Source organism: Furipterus horrens, unplaced genomic scaffold (assembly GCF_987537825.1).
Source record: "Furipterus horrens unplaced genomic scaffold, mFurHor1.1.pri manual_scaffold_1, whole genome shotgun sequence".
Classification (NCBI taxonomy): domain Eukaryota; kingdom Metazoa; phylum Chordata; class Mammalia; order Chiroptera; family Furipteridae; genus Furipterus; species Furipterus horrens.
Window position 1 is genome coordinate 3,032,002 of NW_028327171.1, and position 22,397 is coordinate 3,054,398.

The 22,397-nt window shown below is 56.6% G+C and overlaps 1 protein-coding gene across 1 annotated transcript in view; it reads left to right on the top strand.

Moving 5' to 3' along the window:
* The window catches only part of CLIC6 (CLIC family member 6), a 33,637-nt gene extending 13,244 nt beyond the window's left edge, over positions 1-20,393 (top strand). Inside the window, exons 2-6 of the mRNA XM_090288781.1 lie at positions 11,930-12,039; positions 12,508-12,633; positions 13,227-13,333; positions 13,839-14,023; positions 19,383-20,393. Coding sequence (XP_090144907.1) covers positions 11,930-12,039; positions 12,508-12,633; positions 13,227-13,333; positions 13,839-14,023; positions 19,383-19,544 — 690 coding nt within the window. The 3' untranslated portion in view covers positions 19,545-20,393. The remainder of the gene's footprint in view (positions 1-11,929; positions 12,040-12,507; positions 12,634-13,226; positions 13,334-13,838; positions 14,024-19,382) is intronic.
* Positions 20,394-22,397: the final 2,004 nt, after the last annotated feature.

Sequence of the window (22,397 nt, forward strand, 5' to 3'; positions counted from 1 at the left end):
ATGTGAATTAGCTTTTCGAGGTTTATAGAACGTTATTAAGTCTTTTGGCATCAGTAGCATCAGAATTAAAATGGAAACAGTTAAAAATTCCCTGACATTTTTCCACGTATTCACAGAGAATCATGTGTGAGGTGAGGTTATGGCTCTCGATTTCTCTGATGTAGGTGGGTTTTGAAGGTTCTCAGCATCATGGGCACCCCAAACTAGGTCGGGGAGAGAGGAAAGCTTGTGAAACCCCAGAAGCTGACTCCTCTCTGGGTGGACCTGTCCTCCCGCCTCTTGTCACTATCCCTGCAACATGTCAGAGACGCTGGCTGCTTCTGTTCACAGTGCTGTGGAGTGCCGACGGCCAATGGGATTGATCGATTGATTGCCTCATGTATGCATTCACTGATGTGGCGAGCACCCCACATTCCATAAAAAAAAGCTTTTATTATTTGTGCATAATGTTCTCTTTCAGAAAGCGGTGTTGTGCTCCTGGGATGGGGCACCCCATGTTTTTGCCATTTTCACCCTGTACCTTATTTGGTCAAGCTGACCTTGACTGAGCAGCGTCAGCTCCTCCTCCTCATCTAGTATTTTCATGGTTTGAGACTTGACATTCAAGTCTTTAATCATTTTTGAGTTACTTTTTGTGTATCGTGTAGATAGGGGTCTGGTTTCATTCTGTTGCAGGTGGCTGTCCGGTGTCCCAACACCATTTATTGAAGAGACTTTTTTTCCTCATTATTGTCTATCCCTGGCTTTTTGTTGTAAATTATTCACCCATATGTTTGTGCATTTATTTCTGGGCTCTCTGTTCTGTTCACTTGATATGCACCTGTTTTTATGCCAATATGATACTGCTTTGATTACAATAGGTTCATAAGAGTTTGAAATCAGGGAGCATGATGCCTTCAGCTTTGTTCTTAAGATTGCTTTGGCTATTTTGGGTCTTCTGGAGTTAATGTTACATTCTGAATATCTTTTCTAGCTGTAGCGACCAGCTGTAGTAATTAATACAGATTCTCAAAAGTGCCTTGAACTTTTTGGAGAGGGAGGGGACAAGTATACATTTACAAACTGAATTTCAATAAAATAAGGCATGAGTGTTCACCTGGCTTCGCTGCTTCATAAAACAGCTGTCGGAAGCTGCAGAAAGAGTCACCCAAATGACCGTCTCGTGTTGCGTATGAGGAAATGGGCAGCTTGGGCGAAGGCCAGAGGTTGGAAGGACTCTGCTAGGTCGGCCCTGGGGAGACAGGAGGGACCATCGCCACCTACCTTCACAGACTGGCTTTTTTCTAGACGACCTTCAGAGAGTCAGGCTTCCACGGAAGGCAGGTGAAGGCATTTTTAGATGGGTGGATTCTTCCAGATCCTGAATATCATACCATACTGGTGATTCCTGCCTTCGCTCTGAAAAGTTAACCACAAAGCCTCTGATTCCTGCCATCTTTCAATGTTGAAAAGAAAGCGTTCTAAAATCCATGTTGGTCCTGAACGCTATCTCTTAAGAACCCCTTCGGTAACCTTTGAGATAGTTCTGATGAACTGACTAGTTTTGGTCTGAACAAAAATTATTATAGAAATACAAGGCCCCCGCAGCCTTCACCCTGACCCATAAGCTCTCATAAGTTGGTCATTGACACCAGTTCCAGACCTTTGGCCTCCTTAAAACTTAGGATCATTTCAAAGAAAAATAGAGAGAAAGAAGCTACCTATTTTATTTTTAAGGAAGCTCCTTATTTTTGAAGAATGTTGCAGAAGAACTAGAGAATTCTGAACAAACTGAGACGGTTGAATGTGAACACTTTTAGAGGGAGCGAGAACTTCTCTCTACGGTCTCTCTGTCCCATGCACCCCGCTTCCCCCCTCCTCTCCCCATTGCTCTCAAAGTTGAGAAATAATTCACAAATCTTCAATTGTTAATTTCCCACCCTGAGCAAAGTCTGCACTTCTGCTGCTCATCTCAAATGGAGGTGCGCCCTGTCCAGGTCCCACGTGTGTCTGGGACTCCGTGACGGCCGTGCCCAGGACAGAAAGACACTGTCCTCTTCAACTTGTCTTCCCATGGGGACTAAGAGGAGGGTCAGGGGAATGGAGACCAGCGTGCCCTCGTCTTTCCAGGACTTCCCTGGTTTTAAAACTGAAAATCCTAGGTTGCAGGAAACCCAAGTCCTGGGCAAATTGGGAAGGCTTAGCCTCTGATAGAGGCTGCGAACTAATCGGTGACATTTTCCAACAAAACCTACTTGGGGATGGACGTGCGCAAAGGGGTGGTGAGTCTGAACATGCATCTCAGGGCCACTAGGGGGTGCCAACAGCAAGCGTAAGAGTCGCCACAAATGTGGTGACAAAGAGTTCACATTTATTGTCCCAGGGCTGTGTGGGTCAGGGTGTCGCTGGGCTGAAAGTAAGGCATCAGCAGGCCTCGTTCTCTTTCGGGGGGCTCTAAGGCAGAGTCCGTGCCCTTGTTTTTCCAACTGCCAGGGGTCACCTGCATTCCTTGGCTTGTGGCTCCTCCCTCCATCTTTCAAGTTCATCTCTGACCCTTGTTCCCTGCCTAGTCTTCCCCGACCACCGCGGGGGAAGGTTCTCACACTTCACGATGCGTGTGCGCAGCCTGGGCCCACCTGACAATCCAGGATAGTCTCCCAACCCCAAATACCAAATCTTGAGCTGGCCACGTCTGCAAGGTCCTGTGCTCCACGTAAGCAGACATATCCACAGGTTCTGAATATTGGGGTGTGAACGTCTTTGGGGGCCCTCCTGGGGCCTCCTGCACCAGTAAATCGTCTCGGGGCTTGTTCTTTCCCACTCTGTCATCGCCACCCCAGGCCACGGCCAGAATGAGCCGTGGGCAAGGGTAGACCTACCTGGGAATTCAACTGCTGGTATTCTCCCGGCTCTGAGGGTTCCCTGGCCGAGGCTGAAATGGGAGGAGCAGGTCTGAAAAGTCCTTTTCTGCAGCAGGAAAGGTCCTTGCTTAGGGGGTCCATGCTCTGGGTGCTTTTTGGAACACTCTTTGTGGCCCAGGTCAGGCCTCTGGTTCCTGCCTTAAAAAAATTCCAGACCCAACTCCTGGCCACGCGACGTGGAGCGCGTGGCCTGCGGCGGCCTGGGTAGAGCAGATCCGACAGGCTCTTGGGAGGAGCACCTTGGCCTTGCCCGCTCTGCCGGAGGAAGCGGCGGCCTGCCCGCTGAGGTGGCCGGCTGTGCAGGCAGGTGACAGACCCCCGTGTGGGGACGGGGGAAACAATGTCACACTCACCGTGGCCGTAAGCTCTAGTAAGAGTTTCCTGCAGAGGGAACAAATACACAGCACATGGTCAGCGGCCCCCAACCTACGTGGTCACCAGCGTTGTCCTTGGGACTGTCACATGCTTCTCCGTTCTGCGTGCGTCGTATAGTCCCAACCACCGTTTGTCCTTTGCACCTGCCACCCGCTTCTCTTATGTTTTCTCTTGTTACCGTGGATTCCTGCAGGCCACCTCCAGTCCTTGCTGCAAAGGGGAGGGTTTGGTGAAAGGGACAGACAGACCTTTCCCCTGAGGAGGGACCCTCCTGGAGCTCGGGGCCCTCCATCTGGACACAGGTCAGTGTCCACCATGAGCGGAAGGGGAAGGACTCTAGCTGACTCTGGGGTTCAAACCCTGCTGGTGGCCTTGGGCAAGTTTCTCCCCTGTTAATGGGCTGGGATCAGTTCCGGCATCGAGTAGGGCTGCTGTTGGGCTGAACCGAGTTAGCACAAGACAAGTGCTCAGAACAGTGATGAGCTGTGTGAGAGACAGTTGCTGCCACCGCCACCATCATCATCATCATTTCATGGCGGCCATTTTGTTTGTAATGCATTTCGTGAAAGACGGAACTGGTCTGTGATCTTCAGGCCTCCCGTGATCTGTTTTTGAGAAGATGCATCAAATCTCTGTCTCCATTTTAGAATGAGAGCTGGGAGCTAAGTTCCAGCTCAGCAATAGACACTGAGCCTTCGCTCCTACGTTCCCGGGAGGCAGACGCTCAGATGCCCCAGGCGTCTCCTGGCAGCTGCGGACTCAGGGGACACCTGTCAGGCTTTCCTGCTTGAACTGGGGCAGGGGTTCTCGCTCTGCTTTTCAGTCCAAGGGGAGAGAAATTGGGAGAATCAAGGAGAAATGGTGGCTTTTGTCAAGAGGAACTGGGGACTTAACAATGAAGGGGGCCCTGGCTGCTGGCCTGGAGTGTCTGTCACACCAGAGATGGGCCATTGAGGGACATCTGCCACCTGAACTGAATTTAACTGCCTGTCTCTTTTTGGGGTGGCCTGCTGTCAGGCGGCCAACACTGTCCTGTGTTGGGGTCTTTGAGTGACGTGGGGCCCTCACCACGCTCTTCTCAGGCTGCCTCCTCGTCCCCCACCCGCAGCCTCGGCCTGTCACTGATGCCCTCTCCCAGGCAGGTGGCAGGTCCGTGTCCTCAGGGGCAGGTGTCAGGGCCTCACCTGACCGATCCCGGGACCCCGGATTAGCCTGTGCCGCTGTCCTGGTGAGGGAGGTTCAGTGCCCTGCGTCCCGGCGACCAGGGAGGACTTGAATAACCTGTCCCCTCCTAGAAAAAGAGGCTCTTACCTGGGCAGACAATAGGGTGACCAACGGTCCCAGCTCACCTGGGACTTGGGGGGAGGATGTGGATTTGGGGGGAGGATGTGGATTTCCAGTTTGACACTCAGGACAGTCCAGGCCAACCAGGGTGGGCTGGTCACCCAGAGAATGTCATTTGCGGTGGGTGGGAAAGGAGCCCCAAGCCAGGCAGGCTGGGGAGGGGGCCGGGGACAGACCAGGCCGTGCTGATCTGCTGCTGGGCCTGCACGTCCCCCTCAGGTAGGGGCCTGGCTTTGTCGTGAAAGGACCACCGTTGCTCCCTGATGAGTGTTTCTATGGAGGGACACATGGGCGACCTGTGCCCGGGGCACTGTCGGGGGCGTGGGGTGACATGAGCTGCCACCGGCACTGGAGGGAACAGTGAGCCATCCTTCCGGACAGACGTCCACCCTGAAGGAGTCACCGTGGGGAATAATTAGCAAACCATTTGGTGCTTAACCAGGCGGAGCTGACCCTCTTGTAACTGCGGAAAAGGGAGGCGGAAACCTGACCAGATGTCACAGAGGGGGACTCAAGGGGGGCTCATGGGCCAGGCCTGGTGTGGGGGCTCCACAGTGGGGGGTGGGGGCAAAGGTATTCCAGGGAGGGGACATGGGACAGTGAAGGACACCGCAGCGTTTGAAGGGGGTGACTGGCCTGAGCGACATAAATCGGAGAGTGGGAAGGAAAGGAAGACTGAGGCCTGACGGGCAGATGCGGGCGGGAGGGCCAGCAGGGGAAGGCCCCTGAGGTTCCAGCAGACGTCACTGTGTGGGTTTGCCACCTTACGTCTCATTACTTGCCACCGCCCTGGGGTCAGTGCCAGGGCCTGCCTTGGAGGGTGGGTCCTAGCCCGGGTCACGCTGCGTGACAGCAACGTAATTCCAGTTTGCCTGCCTAAGGTCCGGCAGAGATCTCAGGCAATGGCATTCGATCTGGGCCTGAGCAGATTCAGGAAAGATGGGAGGGGCTGGAGAAGCAGCAGGGAGACCCAGCAGGAGGCTCTGGGGGTGTGTGCCCTGGTGGGGGGGTGCCCTCGGGGGTGGGGGATGGATTTCTCTGGAGGCCCTGAGACCAGGGCAGGGTGATTTCAAACAAGGGAGCTCCGGCTGGGGACAGACTGGGGTTCAGGTAAAGGCTGGCAAGGAGCCTGTTTTCTGTGTTGAGGAACTGGACGGAAGCTGGGACCCTTACCCGATCCGGTTCTCTGCACGTCTAATCCTGTGTGTCTTTGGGCAGGTTACAGGGTCCCTCTGAGGCTCAGCTTCCTCATCTGTAAAGCAGGACTTGTAATAGACCATCATACAGGAAGGAGTCTGAGAGGATCGAATCCCATAATACCCATAATTGTTTGGAACCGTCCTTGAAATCTGAGCAATGAGTGTTCACTGTTACCAGTTTTGAAAAAGCACCTTAGAGGTCACTGATTTTGGAGAACATTTCCTTTAAAAACATTCATGTCGGACGATGAAGGGGTGAGCTTGGCTGTTCCGCCCCAGTGTGTTATAATAACCTTTCTTCATGTGGATCGGAAATGCCAGTGTGTCGTTGAACTTCAGGTCCCGATGGGGGAGTGCTGCGTCCCCCCACTCCCACTCCCGCCCGCCGTTGCAGGGAGTTCTCTCCCCTGAGTACGCAGGTCCCCTTTGCGCCAACTGCAAAATCAGGAAGGAGACCTGCCTTTTGCCCGTGACAGGCAGAGGCCTTTCACGTCACTTCCTGCGAGAAAGCAGCTCTCTTGGGTCCTCTGCCCTGTGTGGGTGTGGGCCCAGAGCTCTGGATGGCCGATCCTTTGGACCTTTGCCCCCAGGCTGGTGTGGCTCCTAGGCCCCAAGGCCAGGCTAGGGCCCTGCCTTCCTGCCTCCTGGCTGAAGAACGCGTGTTTGCTTCTGCAATTAAGAAAATGACTTCAGTTGTTAACGTTCCCTTGGAGTAGGTATCGGAGGTGTTACTTCTGGGGGAAAAAAATTGGTGGTTCTTTAAGGACTCCACGGTTTGGCAGGAAAATCAGACAACCTGAGCCGTGTGAAAAAGTACCCTAAATTCCATAATTGCCTGCTCTGGTGCGCGCAGGGTGGGAAGAGTGTTGATGATGATGTTTGATGATGATAATGACAATAATCGCTGCCTTTCCTGGGTGCCCGGGAGACCCCCTTCTGTGACACGGAACCCTGCCAGCCCCCAGGATCCTGATCCCTGTTTTTAAAACGCAGAAACTGAGGCTCAGGGAGCACCGATGAATTGCTCAGGGGCCCACAATCAGTGAGAGGTGGGGCCAGGGTGCTGCCCGCCGGCCCTGCCAGGCTCCAGTGGGGGGGGTGGGGGTGGGCGGCCCCCCCTTCACCCAGGGTGATGCCCAGAGACACCTGAGGCTGCTTCAAAGTGGAAACTTCAACTTATCAGGCAAATGGAAAGAATTGTGCATTTTTTTTAACTTACAGAATTATTGAAAAGCAGGAAGTCCCAGATCTATTTAAAGACTGCGTTTTAAGTCAAACCCTGAGGCCAAGAGGCTTGGGGAGCCTTTGACACCCATGACTCAGGCCCGTTGCATTCTCTCCATCTCTCTCCCCTCCCCTCCCCCAATCCCGCCCTTCCGGCTCCCTCTGCCCCTCCTCCTCCCCCCCTTCCTTTCTCGTCCCCCCTCTGTTCTCTTCCCTCCCCTTGGTACTAAGCCTCTGAGCCCCGGAAAGGCAAGGTTCGTGGACACGGGTCCAGAAAGGACGGTGCCGGGCACGCGGGAGCCGTGGGCACGGAGCAGCGTCACTTTGGAGTGTTTCCGGCGCCCAGGACTTCTGCCAGGGCCTGGGGGAGCCCCCGGGCGAAGGAAGGTGGGCCCTGGCTCCAGACGCTGGTTTCCAGGGTTAGAGGGTCTCGGCTCTCCCGCTGCTTCCACATGGGAGCAAGGACGGCCCCGCCATTCGTCCCCACTCGCCCCCACTCGCCCCCACCTGGCCTGCCCGCTGGGGCGGCTCCAAGCCACAGGCCCGGGGCAGAGACCCTGGCGCAGGCTGGGTGCCGTGTGAACAGTCACTGCTCCCGTGGTTCTGTCACAGCACAGCTGTCCCACATGCCACATGCTGTGGGCGCACGGCCCTCCGGTCCCCAGGTGCCACAAAGGCTGTTCCTCAAACCCGAGAGTCAGTTGTACGTGCAGCAGAATTGTCTGCCGACGGAAGGGACCCCGGCCTCCGTGGACAAGTCCAGGGAAGACCCCGCAGAACCTGGGGAGGGCGACTCTTCCGACGAAGGCCAGGGTCCCTGTGCCAGGCCCGACGCGTACAGCCAACGACGGCAGGTTCCCAAAGCGGGAGAGGCTGCTGCGCCTGCGGCAGAGGACACGGACGCATTTGGGGAAGCGTGTGGGCGGACCGGGGGCCGGCGTCGTCTCCCTCGGGGCTGGCAGGGCCGGCGGGGCCTCTCTCCGGCTGCACCTCTCTCCGGCTGCGCCGCGTCCAGCCTTCCCCCGGGCCGGCAGCCCGCAGAGGCCCGGCCCGCCCTCCGGACCGCGCTGTTCTGCCCCGAGGAGGACGGGCCCTGCTGCCGCCCGAGGCCTCCCACGCCGGCCTGCAGCTCTGACCCCGGCCGTCCCTGGGCAGCCACCGTTTCCCCCCGGCCCAGGCCCCCGGAGCGCTGGAACCGGAGTGGGCCGTGTGTGCTCGCCGGTTTTCTCCACGCCCCTGTGACCGAGCCGGCCAGGCGGGCTGCCCCCAGACCTCTCCCGGCTCCCGCGGGGCCCGGAGCGCTCGCCTCCCTGCCACGGCACACACGGCTGTCCTCCGCGGCCGGAAGCCCGTTATAAAAGGGGCGCCTAGAACATCACCGGGATAAAGCCTCACGCAGCACGTGCGCCCACTGTGGCCGCGGCGCCAGCTGCTCGCTCCTGCTGCGCACGCCTCTGTCCCGTCGTCACGTCTGGTTCGCGGGGACGAGGACAGCGCCCCGCTCTCCCCGGCTGGGCAGTCACGGGCCCTGGAGAGCACGTCCCGCCTTCTTCCTGCCCTCACGGCCAGCACTGAAGCTCGTTACACTGACAGGCAGCGGGTGTCCTCATCAATCCCGCCGTGTTCCCGTGACCCCCTCACTCACAGCAGACGAGACAGAGAGAAATGGGGAGAGCAGCTGAAGACCCGGCAACCCGGAGTCTGTAAATGTGGTGTCATTGGCAGCCCCGGTGGCCGGCTGATTCTTCTAGAACATTTAACAGGCTCAGTCCACCAGCCATGCTGCGTGGCAACAGTTCCGCTTCCAGGCCACATGTTGGGCGCGGGGGGTGGGGGGGGACACACCGTCACAGCTTCCCTCTCTGGCTTCTCAGCCGTGCGTGTGGTGGCCCTGTGGCCGATGTGCCCCCCTCTGGCCCTGTGCTCGGTCCCCGCTGCACTTCTGAGAAGGAGCCTGTTAAGAAGTGGAAGTTTTTAGAGGAGGTGACAAAGGCAGTTTTTATCTTTTAAAGAATGTATGGCTCCTACCCTCTGGGTTTGTCCTAAAGACGGAGCTGCTGGGACGCAGGAGACGGCAAGAGCAAGGTCAGGGGCAAACACTGGCTGGAGCTGGAGACCATTGAAGAGACAGGAAGGTGGAGAAGGCAGGGAGGCTGGTCCTGTCCCCGACTCGGAGCCCGCTGTCACGTCAGCTGCGTGCCGACGTCCGGCAGGGCTCGCGGGGGTCTGTCCCACGTGGGACGCCTGTACCAGCATCCCCGAGGTTCTGGGGACGTGAAAACATGAGCCGTACTCTGCAGGCTTCTCTTAGACCTTCCCGGGCTCCGCGTAGCTGCTAGGAAAACAGGAGGCTCGGAAGCTGCGGGACGAGTCAGGGCTGGCCAGAGCACGTGCCTTTGTGTCCCTGCGCGGCCTCTCCCTGCCCCGCTTCCTGGGCTTGACTCTGCCCCGACCTGCAGCAGGTGAGAAAGCAGCCTGATTTAAGAGGATCCCAAGCCCCAAGCTGCGGGGACTCTGTAGGCTCAGCCTGAGCTGCTTCCCACTCTAGAATGGGGGTACGCAGGAGACAGGCATTCCTCAGAGGGGCCCTGAGGGGATGGGATGCCCCCGTGGGGAACGGCCTTGGGTGGCCGGGGGCTCAGGGGGTTTTCCAGAGCCCACCTGCAGGGGAGTTGTAACGGCTACTGTCCCCTCCCTAGCCCTCAGGCTCGGGAGTCCTCAGCCTCTCCCCTCTGCTGGGTGAGCTGCCTGGTAAATGCCGGAGGCAGGAGGGGGGTGAAGCAAGCTCCCAGAGTTTGGGGGACTCTGAATTCAGTTATCTGGGTGTATTGGTGCTTCTTCGTCTTTACAAAGTCCACCCATGACGGTCATGGGTCCCTGGCATTAACGTCACCTTGGGGGGGGGGGCTTATTGAGAATTCAGACTCCCCGGAAATCCTCTTTTCTTTAGAAGCACGACACACAGCTAGTGTACCTGTGTAGCCACCGCCCGTCTCAGATACGGGACGCGTCTGCCCCCAGCAAGGGCTCCCTGCCATCCTTCCCAGACACGCACCTGCTCTTCCAGGGCACCTGCTGCTCTGACCCCCACCACGCGGAGACGTCTGTCTGCATTTGAACTTCAGCTGCACTGAGTGATGCAGGAATCTCCTGAGTCCAGCTTCTTTCTCTCCGCATGGTGTACGCGAGTCCACCCACACGGCGGCTGTGGGCTGGCTCGTTCTGTTCCATCGTGGGGCTGTGTCCTACTGTGTGACGGTCCTGCAGCTGATCAATTTTGTCTTCTCTGGTGGCGGCTGAGTGGTTTCCAGCGTTTGGCTGTTATACCAAAGCTGCTGAGAATGTCCCCACCCGGGTCTCCGGTGCCACACGCACGCACTTCTGTCAGCGGTGGAATCGCTGCGTCGCTGGGTGAATGCGCGCTTGGCTTTTGGTAGATGATGCCAACAGTGCTCCAAGCCAGCTGTGGCTCTTTTCGCTCTCACCAGCGGTAAACGAGACTCGGTTGCTCCGCGTACGTGTCCCCACGTCGTGTGGTCAGATGTGTTCATGGCGGCCACTCTGGGAGGTGTGTGTGTCGGGGGTTCTCTGTGGTTTTCATCTGCACTGCCCGGCTGGCTGACGACGGTCAGAGCTTTTCAGGTGCGTTTGGCCCCTTGCTCTCCGCCTTTGGTGGAGAGGCGGATCAAGTGTTTTTCACATTGGGTTGTGGGTCTCTTACCCTCTTTCCTTGCAGGGCATCTGGTTACCAGCAGCCTCTCCTGGGGATGCCAGGGAAGCATGTGTCTGAAGCCCCCCGTAGCTGTCCGACTTTCTCCAGGCTGCTTTTTTCAGTTCCCCAAACAGGAGGTCGCCTTCTGCCTGCCGTCCTTCTGTTACTCAGGTCCCAGATAGAGTGCTCTTTCCTCAACTGTTTTTTAATGACATGGGGCATGCATGGCCTTCATGGGTTAAACACGGCTGTTTGTGTCACTGAAGTCTGGAGATGGGCGGGGCAGGGGCCCGTCCCAGCCACCTCGTCGCCCTTCCAGCATCGTTTTATCAGCTCCGTGACCTGTCAGCGACGATGGTGCGCAGAAGAAGGACGGGGAAGGCGAATTTTGAAGCTGCCTTTGTTAGCCTCGACTGTGCCACTTGGTTTCCCATGTGTCCCTGTCTCCTCCGCCCCCTGCCTGCCTCCTCCGCCGCCGGGGGGTGGGGGGGTGGGGTGAGGGCGGGGCACATGTCCCTTCAGGGTGCTCTGTGCCTGGGGACGTGTGTGTGTGGGTACGACCTGCTCTGTCCTCAGAGAGGAATCGTTTCACAAATTCCCGCCCTCGGTGCCAGCTGTGTCATCATCTGTGGCCTCCGTGCACTTGCTCCCCATCCCTCTGCGCCCCACGAATCAGAGGAGGGGATGGGGACGCTGGAGAGCGTCCTGGGACCTCAGAACGCGTATTATCCCGCCGTCCCACTCCGTAGCGGAGCGCAGCCCGGACTCTGGGGGGTGCTGTCTTGCAGGCGGAGTCTCCTGCTCTGGTTTTAAGCAGGGTCACCCCAGAAAGAGAGGCGAGGGGCTTTGGCAGAGGTTTGAGAGCTAGAGGATGACGGGATGGCGCGTGTCTCTCCTTTGCCTTTGGTAACCGATGGCGGTGCCTCTTGCCAGGCTTTCCCTCTGTGACCTGCTGCCCAGAGGCCCGTGTGGCAGGAAGTGGTCAGGGGGAGGGTGCCTGTGTCCGCTCCCCACGTCCCCCGCCCCCACCTTGGCACGGAGGCTGAGCGAAGTGGCCTCCGAAGGGTACTTACAGCACCGTGACCACGAGCAAGAACGTGCAGCGGCCTTGGGTGCGTGCCCGGCGGCGCCAGGCATCGGTGAGGGTGAGACTGTCCTCCGTGTTCCCCCCGCAGGCGGGCTGTGACGGAGAGAGCATTGGGAACTGCCCGTTTTCTCAGCGCCTCTTCATGATTCTCTGGCTGAAGGGTGTAATATTCAATGTGACAACCGTGGACCTGAAAAGGTAGGACAGCGTTCCTGCATCATTGAAATAACCACTTAATTGTGCGCACAGACTGAGACACATGGCGTGATTGCGGGCACGTCCGTCTTCGGGCAGGACCCTGCGCTGACGCTGTGTGTGGGCTAAGCAGTCATTACAAAAGCGTCACCCTAACCAGGAAGGAGTAGGACTTGGGCACGCCTGAGAAAACCCGCTCTCCCAGTCACCGGTCAGCCAGGAACTCCTCAAAGCCCATCCGCCCACCGCTCCTGGCTGGCAACTCTGGGGAGAGTCACCCTTTTCCCCTCTGTGTGCAGAGAAGGGGCCACACTGTCGCTGCCAGTCAGACGTGCTGGAAAGGCACGGTGTCCTTTGAAGTTCCCAAGGGTGGCTTCTCTGGAACTGGGAGGGCACAGCTAAGCCTCGGAAATGAACCTAAACACGGGTGTCTGCCAGCAAAAGCTGTCCCTTGCCCCGCCCCGCCCCCAGGAAACCCGCAGATCTGCAGGACCTGGCCCCTGGGACAAGCCCTCCCTTTCTCACGTTTGACGGCGAGGTGAAGATGGACGTGAACATGATCGAGGAGTTCTTGGAGGAGAAGTTGGCCCCCCCGAGGTAGGCCTGATAGACCCCGCCCCGCGGCCCGGTTCCCACCGTCCCGGCTTCGCAGGTGGTTCTGACGGTCCCGGCTACCTGTGTTTGGTTTCCGGCGGCCTTGCTGGGCACGTCCTGACCACGGAAAACCCAGGGCGGGAGGGAAGCCCGGCGGGAGGGCGGGTGGCTGGACTTCTTTGTGCTGCACTTGCAGTCTGGCAAGTGGGGTCTGATGGCCGGAAGCGGGGGCGAGGGGGGCTGATGCTGCGTGGGTGGGCCACGGCTGAGGGACTCGGCGGGCAGGGAGGGCATGCATGCTGGCGCGCAGCGTCCTGGCCTGGATCGGAACCTCCTGGTCCGTCACCTCCGTTTCAGCAGGGAGGCGATGCAGACCCGTGAGGCCAGGGGGGCCCGCGCCCAGGACGGGAATGACCAGGGCAGACCGCTCTCCCTCGACCGTGTGGCTGCGAACCTGGGAGATAGAAAAAGATTAGGGAGACATTCCAGGGGACGTCTTCACTGTTGTAGCCACACAGACAGAGACGTTCCCCGCCTCGTGTTATCCTGATGCAAACGTCGCTCCTCCCTGACAGTCCGATGTTCAACTTTCCAAGGTACCCCAGGCTGGCGACCCGGCACCCTGAATCTAACTCGGCAGGAAACGACGTGTTTGCCAAATTCTCCGCGTTTATAAAAAACACCAAGAAGGATGCCAGCGAGAGTGAGTACCGGCCGCCTCCCGGGTGCCGTTTCCCACGCGGCCCGTCCTCGGCCGCGGGGGCGGGGGTGCAGTTTCTGGGGGGACGCGGGGGTTCTGCCTCATGGCACAGCGGGCAGGACCTGCGTGTGGAAACAAGGAGAAAGCAGCTCCAACCTCCAACCTGCCCATGGGGTTCCAGACGTTGAGGGCTCCTCCTAGAGGTCGGAAGCCCAGAAAACAAAGGTTTTTAGGGGGACATAATGGCCGCCAGGCGTCCCCAGCCGCACCACGGGAATCGTTTAATGCTGCTGCTGCTGCTGCCGGGCCTGCTTCGTGGTGGGGTTTCCAGAAAGGGCCTTGAAGGGACGCGTGGGCTGCAGAAGCAGCAGGGGCAGGCGCTCAGCCCAGCGGTTCCCGGGGGGCAGGGGGTGAGAGCAGGCCCGGCTCCCCACTTCGCCTCTAGAAGGAGGTGGCGCAAACTCACGGGGCCCCCGCCCGCCGTTGCGCGCCTCTCTGTCTGTCTCAGTCTACGAGAAGAACCTGCTGAAGGCCCTGAGGAAGCTGGACGCCTACCTAAACAGCCCCCTGCCCGACGAGGCCGACGCCGGCGGCGCAGACGAGGAGGTGGTCGTGTCCGGGCGGAAGTTTCTGGACGGCGACGAGCTGACGCTCGCAGACTGCAACCTCCTCCCCAAGCTGCACATCATCAAGGTGCGTGGCGCCTCCTGCCACGTCAGAGGGGCTTTGTTTTATTTTGTCTTGACTTGTGCTGTGGCCAGACAGCCAAAGCCAGCCGAAATGTGGAAAGCCTGGCTTGCTGCTGTTTGGGGCGGCCGGACCCCAGGGCTCAGAAAGGCGGCCGCTCCCATGTGGTTTCAGACGCCCCCCTGGGAACCTGGCCCCCAGCCCGCCGCCTGCGCCCCCAGCGCGCCCTCCCCAGGTCTTGCCCCCGCAGCCAGAAGGGAAGCAGTGGGAGGGGACGCATGGCTCATACCTGCATCTGACGCTCGAGGCCCGGTGTGAGGAGTGGGATCCACGAGGCCTGAGATGGGCCCACAGCTGATGGTTGGGGACGGTCAGGGTAAACGGAGCTGTGTCTCGGGGTGACATCGACCCCCTACAGCTGGGAACCGTGGCAGCTCTTTGGCTGGGCCTCTGTGGGATCTGGCGTCCTGTCTTCCCAGGCAGTTGGACGTGAGATAAAAGTCATTATGGGGGATTGAAGACTCCCTAGAACGGCGCTGCTTCAACATGGGAAGGCATGAGCTTCGTTCGGGAACTTTGCAGAAATGGGACTCGCTCGGTCCGGCTCCTGGCCCACTAAAGCAGAACCTCTGGGAGGGAGCCCGAGACTCTGCGGGAGACGGTCCCACACTGGGGTTCTGAGATACTTACGGCCGTCGCTCAGGGGTGCCCGGCCTCTCAGTCCCCTACAGCCGTTGCTATTGTCACTGTCCCTATGCCATACCCTTGGCTCTCAGGAGCCTCAGATGCCCCAGGAAGAAGCCCTGTGCTGGGGCACCTTTATTACTCAGATCCCGCCCAGTGCAGAGCGAGGTGGGTGAGGATGGGGAGACAGGAGGGGGGATCAGGGCACCGAGGACGAGGACCCTGCACTCCGACACACATTTGATCGGCACGTGGGAATTTACGAGGTCGGTTCTCACCCCCCGGGGCACTGAGGGTCCCATGGGGCCTCTGCCACCCTGCTCGCTCCACGGGGTCCCTGCCTTTCTCTCCCGCGTTGCTTCTCCCTCCCTGAGCCTCTCCCCATCCCTTTGTTCTTCCCTTTCTTCCCTCTTCCCTGTTGAGCCTGGAGGTGCTCCCTTGATATTCTCGCCCTGAAGGTGTTGCCGACCCGGCAAGGGAAGCTTTGAAAAGCACACGAGTAATAGCGATAGAAAGGACATTGCCGGTGTCTTGACATCTAAACTTTAACGAAAGCATATTAACCTCTTGAACCTGCTGCGTCGGTGCTGGGGAAGTGGGAAATTTGGGGACCCCTTTGCAATCATATATTTATATAGTTGTGTTTTGAGTGAGTCCCTTTAGTGAACGTGTTCTCGTCCTGACAGCAATCCCCACGTGTTCAGCTCCTAGAACAATGTGTTACGTTTCAGTGTAAAGAAAGGATGCAGAGGAAAGTAACGCAGTGCGAGGCTCCAGTCGAAGCCACTGAGCACTCAGAATACCAAACAGCTTAACCGTCTTCCGAGAGAGAGCATTTCTGAAATGAAATGAGGATCAGCCTGAAGGAATTTATGGTAAAAGACGAGAGAGTGAAGGAATTTATAATGTATTTGCCTTCCTGAAACCCAGCAAAAACAACGTGAAAAAGAGAGCATTGGCTTCACCGTTCACAAAACCGGAAAGGGACTGCCACCAACTCAAAGACGGAGGCATGTCACCCGGTGCCACAGAGTCCTCTCTCTCGTCTGCGTCGTGAGCAAGGCTCACCTCGCTCTGGAAGTCAGTCACATGGCCTGACACGCCAGCCCCGACTCGTCTGTCCGAGGACCAGGGCTTGGAGTGGGCCACGAGGGGAGCAGAGGACAGCCCTGCGAGGGCACGTGGGGGCTGAGGCCTCTGGGGAAGAGCCACACAGTGGTACAGTCTTTGCATTCCGTCACTGTCCCCTCATCCAAAGGCACAGGGAGGGGACGTGGCATTGGCTTTGTGGCTGCTGAGCAGAGGCAAGAAACAAGCCGTGAACCCCTCAGGACAGACTCTGAATACCCCGAGTTCTGCGTTGTCAGCTATAGTGACCTCCTGCCTGATCTGTGAGCCTCAGAGTGGAGGCTGCCTAACCCGACCCTGATGCTGACCCTGACCCGGACCCAACATATCACTGGGCAGAGTCGGGCCGTGTTTGGTGAGAATGAGGATAAACACCCACATTGGGCAACCAGTTGCTTCAGTCACTCCCTCGGCTGTAATTTTTTCTCACCCGAGGACATTTTTTTATCGCTTTTAGAGAGGAAGGGGAGGGGGTGAGAAGCATTGATATGAGAGAGAAGCGTTGATTGGTTGCCTCCTGTGTGCTGTGCACTGGGGAACGCGCGCACCAGACTGAGGATCGAACCTACAACCTAGGCATGACTAGGAATTGAACCTGCAACCTTTCAGTTATGAGTCGATATTTCAACCAACTGAGCCCCACCAGCCAGGGCCCTTGGCCTTATTTTTAAGCAAATAGTAGGTGCAATAAATCTTCCTTCTTAAAAAGTGCTTAATAACCAGAAAGGATCCAAGTGGGACCTCTCCGTGGGTGGAGATGATCAAAGGGAAGAGGGGGAGAAGGAGAGAGAGCAAGGAAACCAGAGGAAAAGGCAGACGGGGAACACAAATCTGACAAAGCATTGCTCCAGTAACTCAAAGAACATTCCAGATGGATACTTCTCTGCGGCCCCCAAGAAATTGAAGAGTGCATGGATCTTTCGAGAAAAAACTCAAAGACACAGCACAAGATGTCAATATATATATAGTGTCACAAAGAAGATGAACATCAGGCTGGCAGACCTCACGAAGAAAACGTGAGGACAGATGAAGTAACCGCAGAAATAACAGTTACATTAGAAGTAACAAGACGTAGAAAAAGGCACCACAGACGTGAGTCAGGTTGTGGATGAGGCGTCCGAGGAAACCGTCCCGACGCAAACGGAAGAGAACCAGGAGGTGGGAGAGACCCTACGTGTACACAGTCAGGCACGAGAGAGCAGGGAAAGGAAGAGGAAAAGGAAAGGAAAGGAAGACTCAAAGGCAAACTCGTTTTGAATTGAAGGGTGCCCCGAACCTTCAGTTTAAACAATATGCCACAATTGGAAAAATAGAGCCCTAGAAAATCAACACACTGTGACATATCTGCTAAGTTATTGAAGTCTGAGGGTAAAGAAAGAACCCTTTTGGCATCCAGACAATAACAACAGCAGCAGCAGCGATGATGATGATGATGATGATAAATTAAATAAATAGTAAAACCACCTACACAAGGAAGAAACTCAGACTGGCCTCATATCGTCTCCATGACAGCATCAAAAAACAGAAAAGTGGTTTATTGTTTACAGAGAATTGAGGGGAAGGATCTGTGATCTAAGAACTTTATGTCTAGGTAAATTGTTTTTATCTAGACTTCTGACTGCAATAAAATAAGTACTCCTGGGCCAATTTAAAAGATACAATTACTCTGTGATGAAATACTAAAATCATAATCAACATAAGAATCTAAAAATGAGAAGAATGTGGTGTAAAAGGACTGCTCATAAACACAAAAGCTATTTGAATCTGAAGCCAGACCAAGACTAAACAATTGTGGGAGTCGCTGTTACAGAACAGAATCAGAGTACAGGCCGCGTGGCGGCCGTGATGTACAGACTTGGGGGGCTTTTAAAGGAGAAGGGGTGGAGGAGGGGTAGTTACACTATTTTCCTCACTTGTCATAAGCAGGAGTAAAGAGACACCATCCAACGCTGATAAATCAAGAAATAGAAAACTCCTGTTATTTCAGACTGTCTCGGAAAGAACTGGAAAGGTTAAAACAGACCAGAAACCTTCTAAATCATCAGAAGGGAAACACACACCAACGCAGACAAGAAGATGAAAAACGAAGTATTAAATTCAGAAGGTATGATACGAAGTCAAGTTCACCTCCGTAAGAGGCAGACGCGCGATCGATTTACCCAGAGGTGTGAAGAAAGATGAGGAAAACGCTGTCAGAGCTGCAGCAGGCAAACGTAAGCGGAAGGGAAGCACAGTCCTCCCCATTAGCATCAGCAAGGTTGAATTCAAGGGGGGGGATGTGACCCAAAATGGAAGGCTTCCTCCGAGTCACAGGGTCCTGTTTGGGTGCCACACTGCGGGGCAGTGGCTGCTGGCCCCCCCAAACCTGAGAACCGAGTCCCAGAGATTGTCTAGTCTGTGGCTCGGTCCCACGTCACTTCACCTGTCCCAGATCCAGGGCAGGAGCGGGCAGCCAAGGGGACTGGGTTTGTAGCCTAGGTCCCTCGCTGTTAGGGGATGAGTTGTGTCCCCCCGAGTCCATACGCTGAAGTCCTAACGCCCAGAACCTCAGAACGTGACCGTACTCAGAAACGGGGTCTTTGCGGTTATCCTTAGTGAGGATCGCATTGAGGTTATATTGAGTAGGGGGGCGCCCAGCCCAATATGATTATAAACAGAGGAAATCTGGGCTCAGAGAGACACACACGCAGTGAAGGCACCACGTGGGGAGTGTGGTTATGCCGTCACAAGACAAGGGACTCCGGAAGCAAGGAGAGGGGTCTGAAACAGCCCCCCAGCGAGGCTTCACGGCCCCATGGACACCTTGGTCTCGGGCTTCTGTCCGTCAGGACTCTGAGGGAGCAAACTTCTGCTGCTTCAATCCTGCAGCTCGTAGTACTCGCTAAGGCAGGCTGGGAGCTTGGTGACAGTCCCCAACCGTATCCACCCTCCTTTGTAACTCATCCCCCAGCGGCACCCTTCAGCCAGAGGAAACACACCACCCCGTTGTGTTGCCGGGATATTTACCCGCAGTTTTCGTGTCCTTACTGTTTCCCCGGGGTGGGGATTCGCGTCTGTTTTGCTCCTGGGTCCATCCTGGGCACCCGCCGGCCACAGGGAAACACCCCCTCGGGGGCAGAAAGACGGAGCAGAGACGGGCGAGGCGTGGGCTTCCCTGGCCCCGAGCACAGCAAACCCGAGGGCCCCCCCGATTCCCCGGCACCCGGTCACTCAGCAGCACCACACACGAAGAGAAAACTGCGGGAGACACCGGGGACACCCACCGGCAGGCGCCCGGGGCAAAGCGGGGCCACGGCCCCCCAGGCCCGGCCGTGAGAACTGGGTGGGAAGCAGGGTGTGGAGCTACTCTTTCAAGTCTGGTCCCTTCATGACCGTCCCGTCCCCAGCACGTCCCACGCCAAGTCAGAGTGCAACCGCGGGCCGCCGAGGCCTGTGGGTGACATCAGGTCCCGACACAGAGAACGTACCATGCGCCCCAGCCGGTGCGTTGTCCCATTGCGTCGCCCGCGTGGGTGGGTCTTTTCTTCTCTGACAGTTTCCTCTTCATTTTCAGATCGTAGCCAAGAGATACCGAGATTTTGAATTTCCCCCCGAAATGACCGGCCTCTGGAGATACTTGAACAACGCCTACGCCAGAGACGAGTTCGCCAACACGTGCCCGGCAGACCAGGAGATCGAACGCGCCTACTCAGACGTCGCGAAGAGAATGAAGTGAGGCCGGGCTCTCTGTCTGACCTCCCGTCGGACGGGCGAGGCTGTGAAGAAGGGTGTCCTTGTGTGTCCCCACAATAGCCACTCTCTGCAGAAGCACGCTCACATTTCGATAAAGCCTTGTCACGGGTGGGTCCGCTCCACACCAGCTGCCACGAGGCCGTGCCACTGGCCGCTCACGCGTGCATCCGGGCGACACCGGCCTTGATGGCTGTTCACGGCAGGCGTTCAGTTTCTCTTCATTGATGTCTTTTGCATTCACTGACGGTGTAATCCGTGATATGTAGCATGTGCTTTGGAGTTTAAGTTTCAAAGCAAATTAGGTTTGGGTTAAATTCCTCCTTTAATTGAAACCAAAAAAAAAGGCCTGTCTCTCAGAGTTCTCATAATCATGTGTAGCTTGTTTTTCTCCTCTGAAATAGGATTTAAAAATTTTTTCAGAATGAAAATACTGTTTATTTGTAATCACAAAATAATATGTGCCTGTTTTAACATTTTAAAACAATGTCAGAGGGTGTAGAGATGGAAGGAAAAAATTTGCCTGAAATTTCACCACACCTGGAGAAATACCGATTTTATTGGTGAACACCTTCCAGACACACAGCGTCTCACCCCTTCTCTTGTGCGGTTCTGTTCCTATGTGGTGTCACACTACTTTATTTTAAAGGACTGGGGAGGGGACCTCTTGGTGCCGCCCCAGTGGCCATCGCAGGGAACCTAGAGCAAGCAGACAGATTTGGGGCTGCCGAGTGGCGGAGGATGCTTGCGATCTGGTTTTACAGGCGTGGAGGATGGTGGGGTCCCCAGACCGGCAGGAACCAGAAGCTGTGGAGAGTCCCCACTCAGCCAGGTCACCACCGGTGAGGTCGTAGTCTCTGGGGCCGGGGGTGGGGGTGGCGGGGGAGTGCCTGTCTGCCTCTTTCCTTCCAGCCTCCTCCCAGGGTTTTTTCTTGTCCCCTCCCCTCTTACGGGGGACTCTCAGCATCAGCTGCACGTTGGAGGCTCTCCCTGCCCTGGGCTGAAAGGTGAACCAACCCCACCTGGATCCCTGCCGGTGGCCCCTCTCTCTGAGCCCCAGCACGGCCCCTCCTCCGTGAGGATGTCCTGCGGGGCTAACCTGGCTCTTGCAGCTTCTCTGCCCTTCATCGTGTCATTTCGAGGTCAGGATGGGAAAGTCCTCAGAGTCCATTCACGGTGACCGCTTTTGGGCAGTTCTGGTAAACGGCCCAGTTGGGAGGAGGCAGAAAGTGTTGACTCAGAGTGTCTTCTGGTGTATCTGTGGCTTCTCCTCCCCCATCCCGGGAGCCAGCCTCTCCCAGCTGCCGGGTGTCCCCCTCAAGGCCTGGGAGACGGACGGGGGGCTGGCAGACCCTCTGCAAGGCCTGCCAGGGTACTCAGACACCTACACACGCCGGCTCGCGCTGATGCGCCCTTTCAAATGAAGGACGCAGCAGCTCTATCGGCGGCTCGTTTCAAAGAGAGTAAATGTATTCATGTCACTGCTGTGGGACTTGGGGAAGAGTGTGACAGAAGGCAGGACCAAGGCCTGCTGCCTCCCACGCCTCACCATTACGCACACACGTTTCTCATCTGTTTAGGGGTCAGAGGGCTAAGACTGGTATTATCACGTTTCGTTTAAACTTGGTAGATGGATTGGCTACCATTTGTACCTAGTGCTACCTTTGTATTTTTAGATGCTAAAAATGATCTACATAAACTCCATGTGCCTGAAAAATTAAGTAAATTATAAAAATGTTTACATGGAACCAGTGCACCTGTTTATTTTTTACTCTGTGTTCTCCCCTTAGCGTTCAAGAAGGGAAGTGAACGGGAAGCGAGTTTCCTCTGAAATGGGCAGAGCGACCGTGAACCAGAGATTAGCGCTTGATCTGTGAAACGCAGAGGCATTTTAATAGCGCGTTCACGGCACACGTGACCTCTGCTGGCAGAGGGCCTGCTGACTCCTCTGGTTTAAAAATAATTTTTTTTTAAAAGTGGAGTTGGCCTACAACGTTGTAATAGTCTCAGGTGTACAGCGTGGTGATCTGACGTCTGTTCACTGAACGATGTGATCACCGTGACAAGCCGGGTGACCACCTGTCACTGTGCAAACTTATTAGGATACCATTGACCCTGTGACAGACTCCCAGCTTTCAGCGCAGTGGTGGGACAGAAGGGGGTTCCGGGCGGCCCCCTCCCAGCACCCCGCCCCCACAGCCCCTCGCAGGCCTGCGACGGGAGAGGCCACGCTGGGGGAGAGGTGAGGCGTGCTCCGTGGCCGTTTGGCCGGCAGAGGGTCTGTGCTCCAGCGCGGCCTTTGAAACAAGAGGCATTGGTCCTTCAGAACACACCGTAAAAACAACAAGACACACCACGCAGAATGCAAATACGGATACACAGGGCAGAAATCCCTCCTTCGAGTCTGGGAGAAGCTTCTCTGACGGGGAGGGGACCCCCTTCGCACCTCTGCCCAAGAGGCCTGACATTAGAAAAGATCAGCTTGCCTCCCGAACACACAGTCCCCACACGTAGGCTGGGACAGAGTCCAACAGCAGCAGCAAGTGAGACTCTCTGGCCCCTGCCCAGCACACGGGGACGCATGACAGGACCTAGCCCAGGAAAGGACTTCTGGAGACCAGAGGTCCCTACAGGTGATCTCTGACCTACGAGGCCCACCCCCAGAGCCGAACATGTGCTCACACGCGCGCACACACACACACACACACACATACCACTGTTGCAAGCCCACGCACACACACACGAACATACACATACCCAGCACACTCACACGCAGTCACTCACAGACACGGGCACACTCATACCCGTGTGTACACCGCACACACACACATGTGCGCAC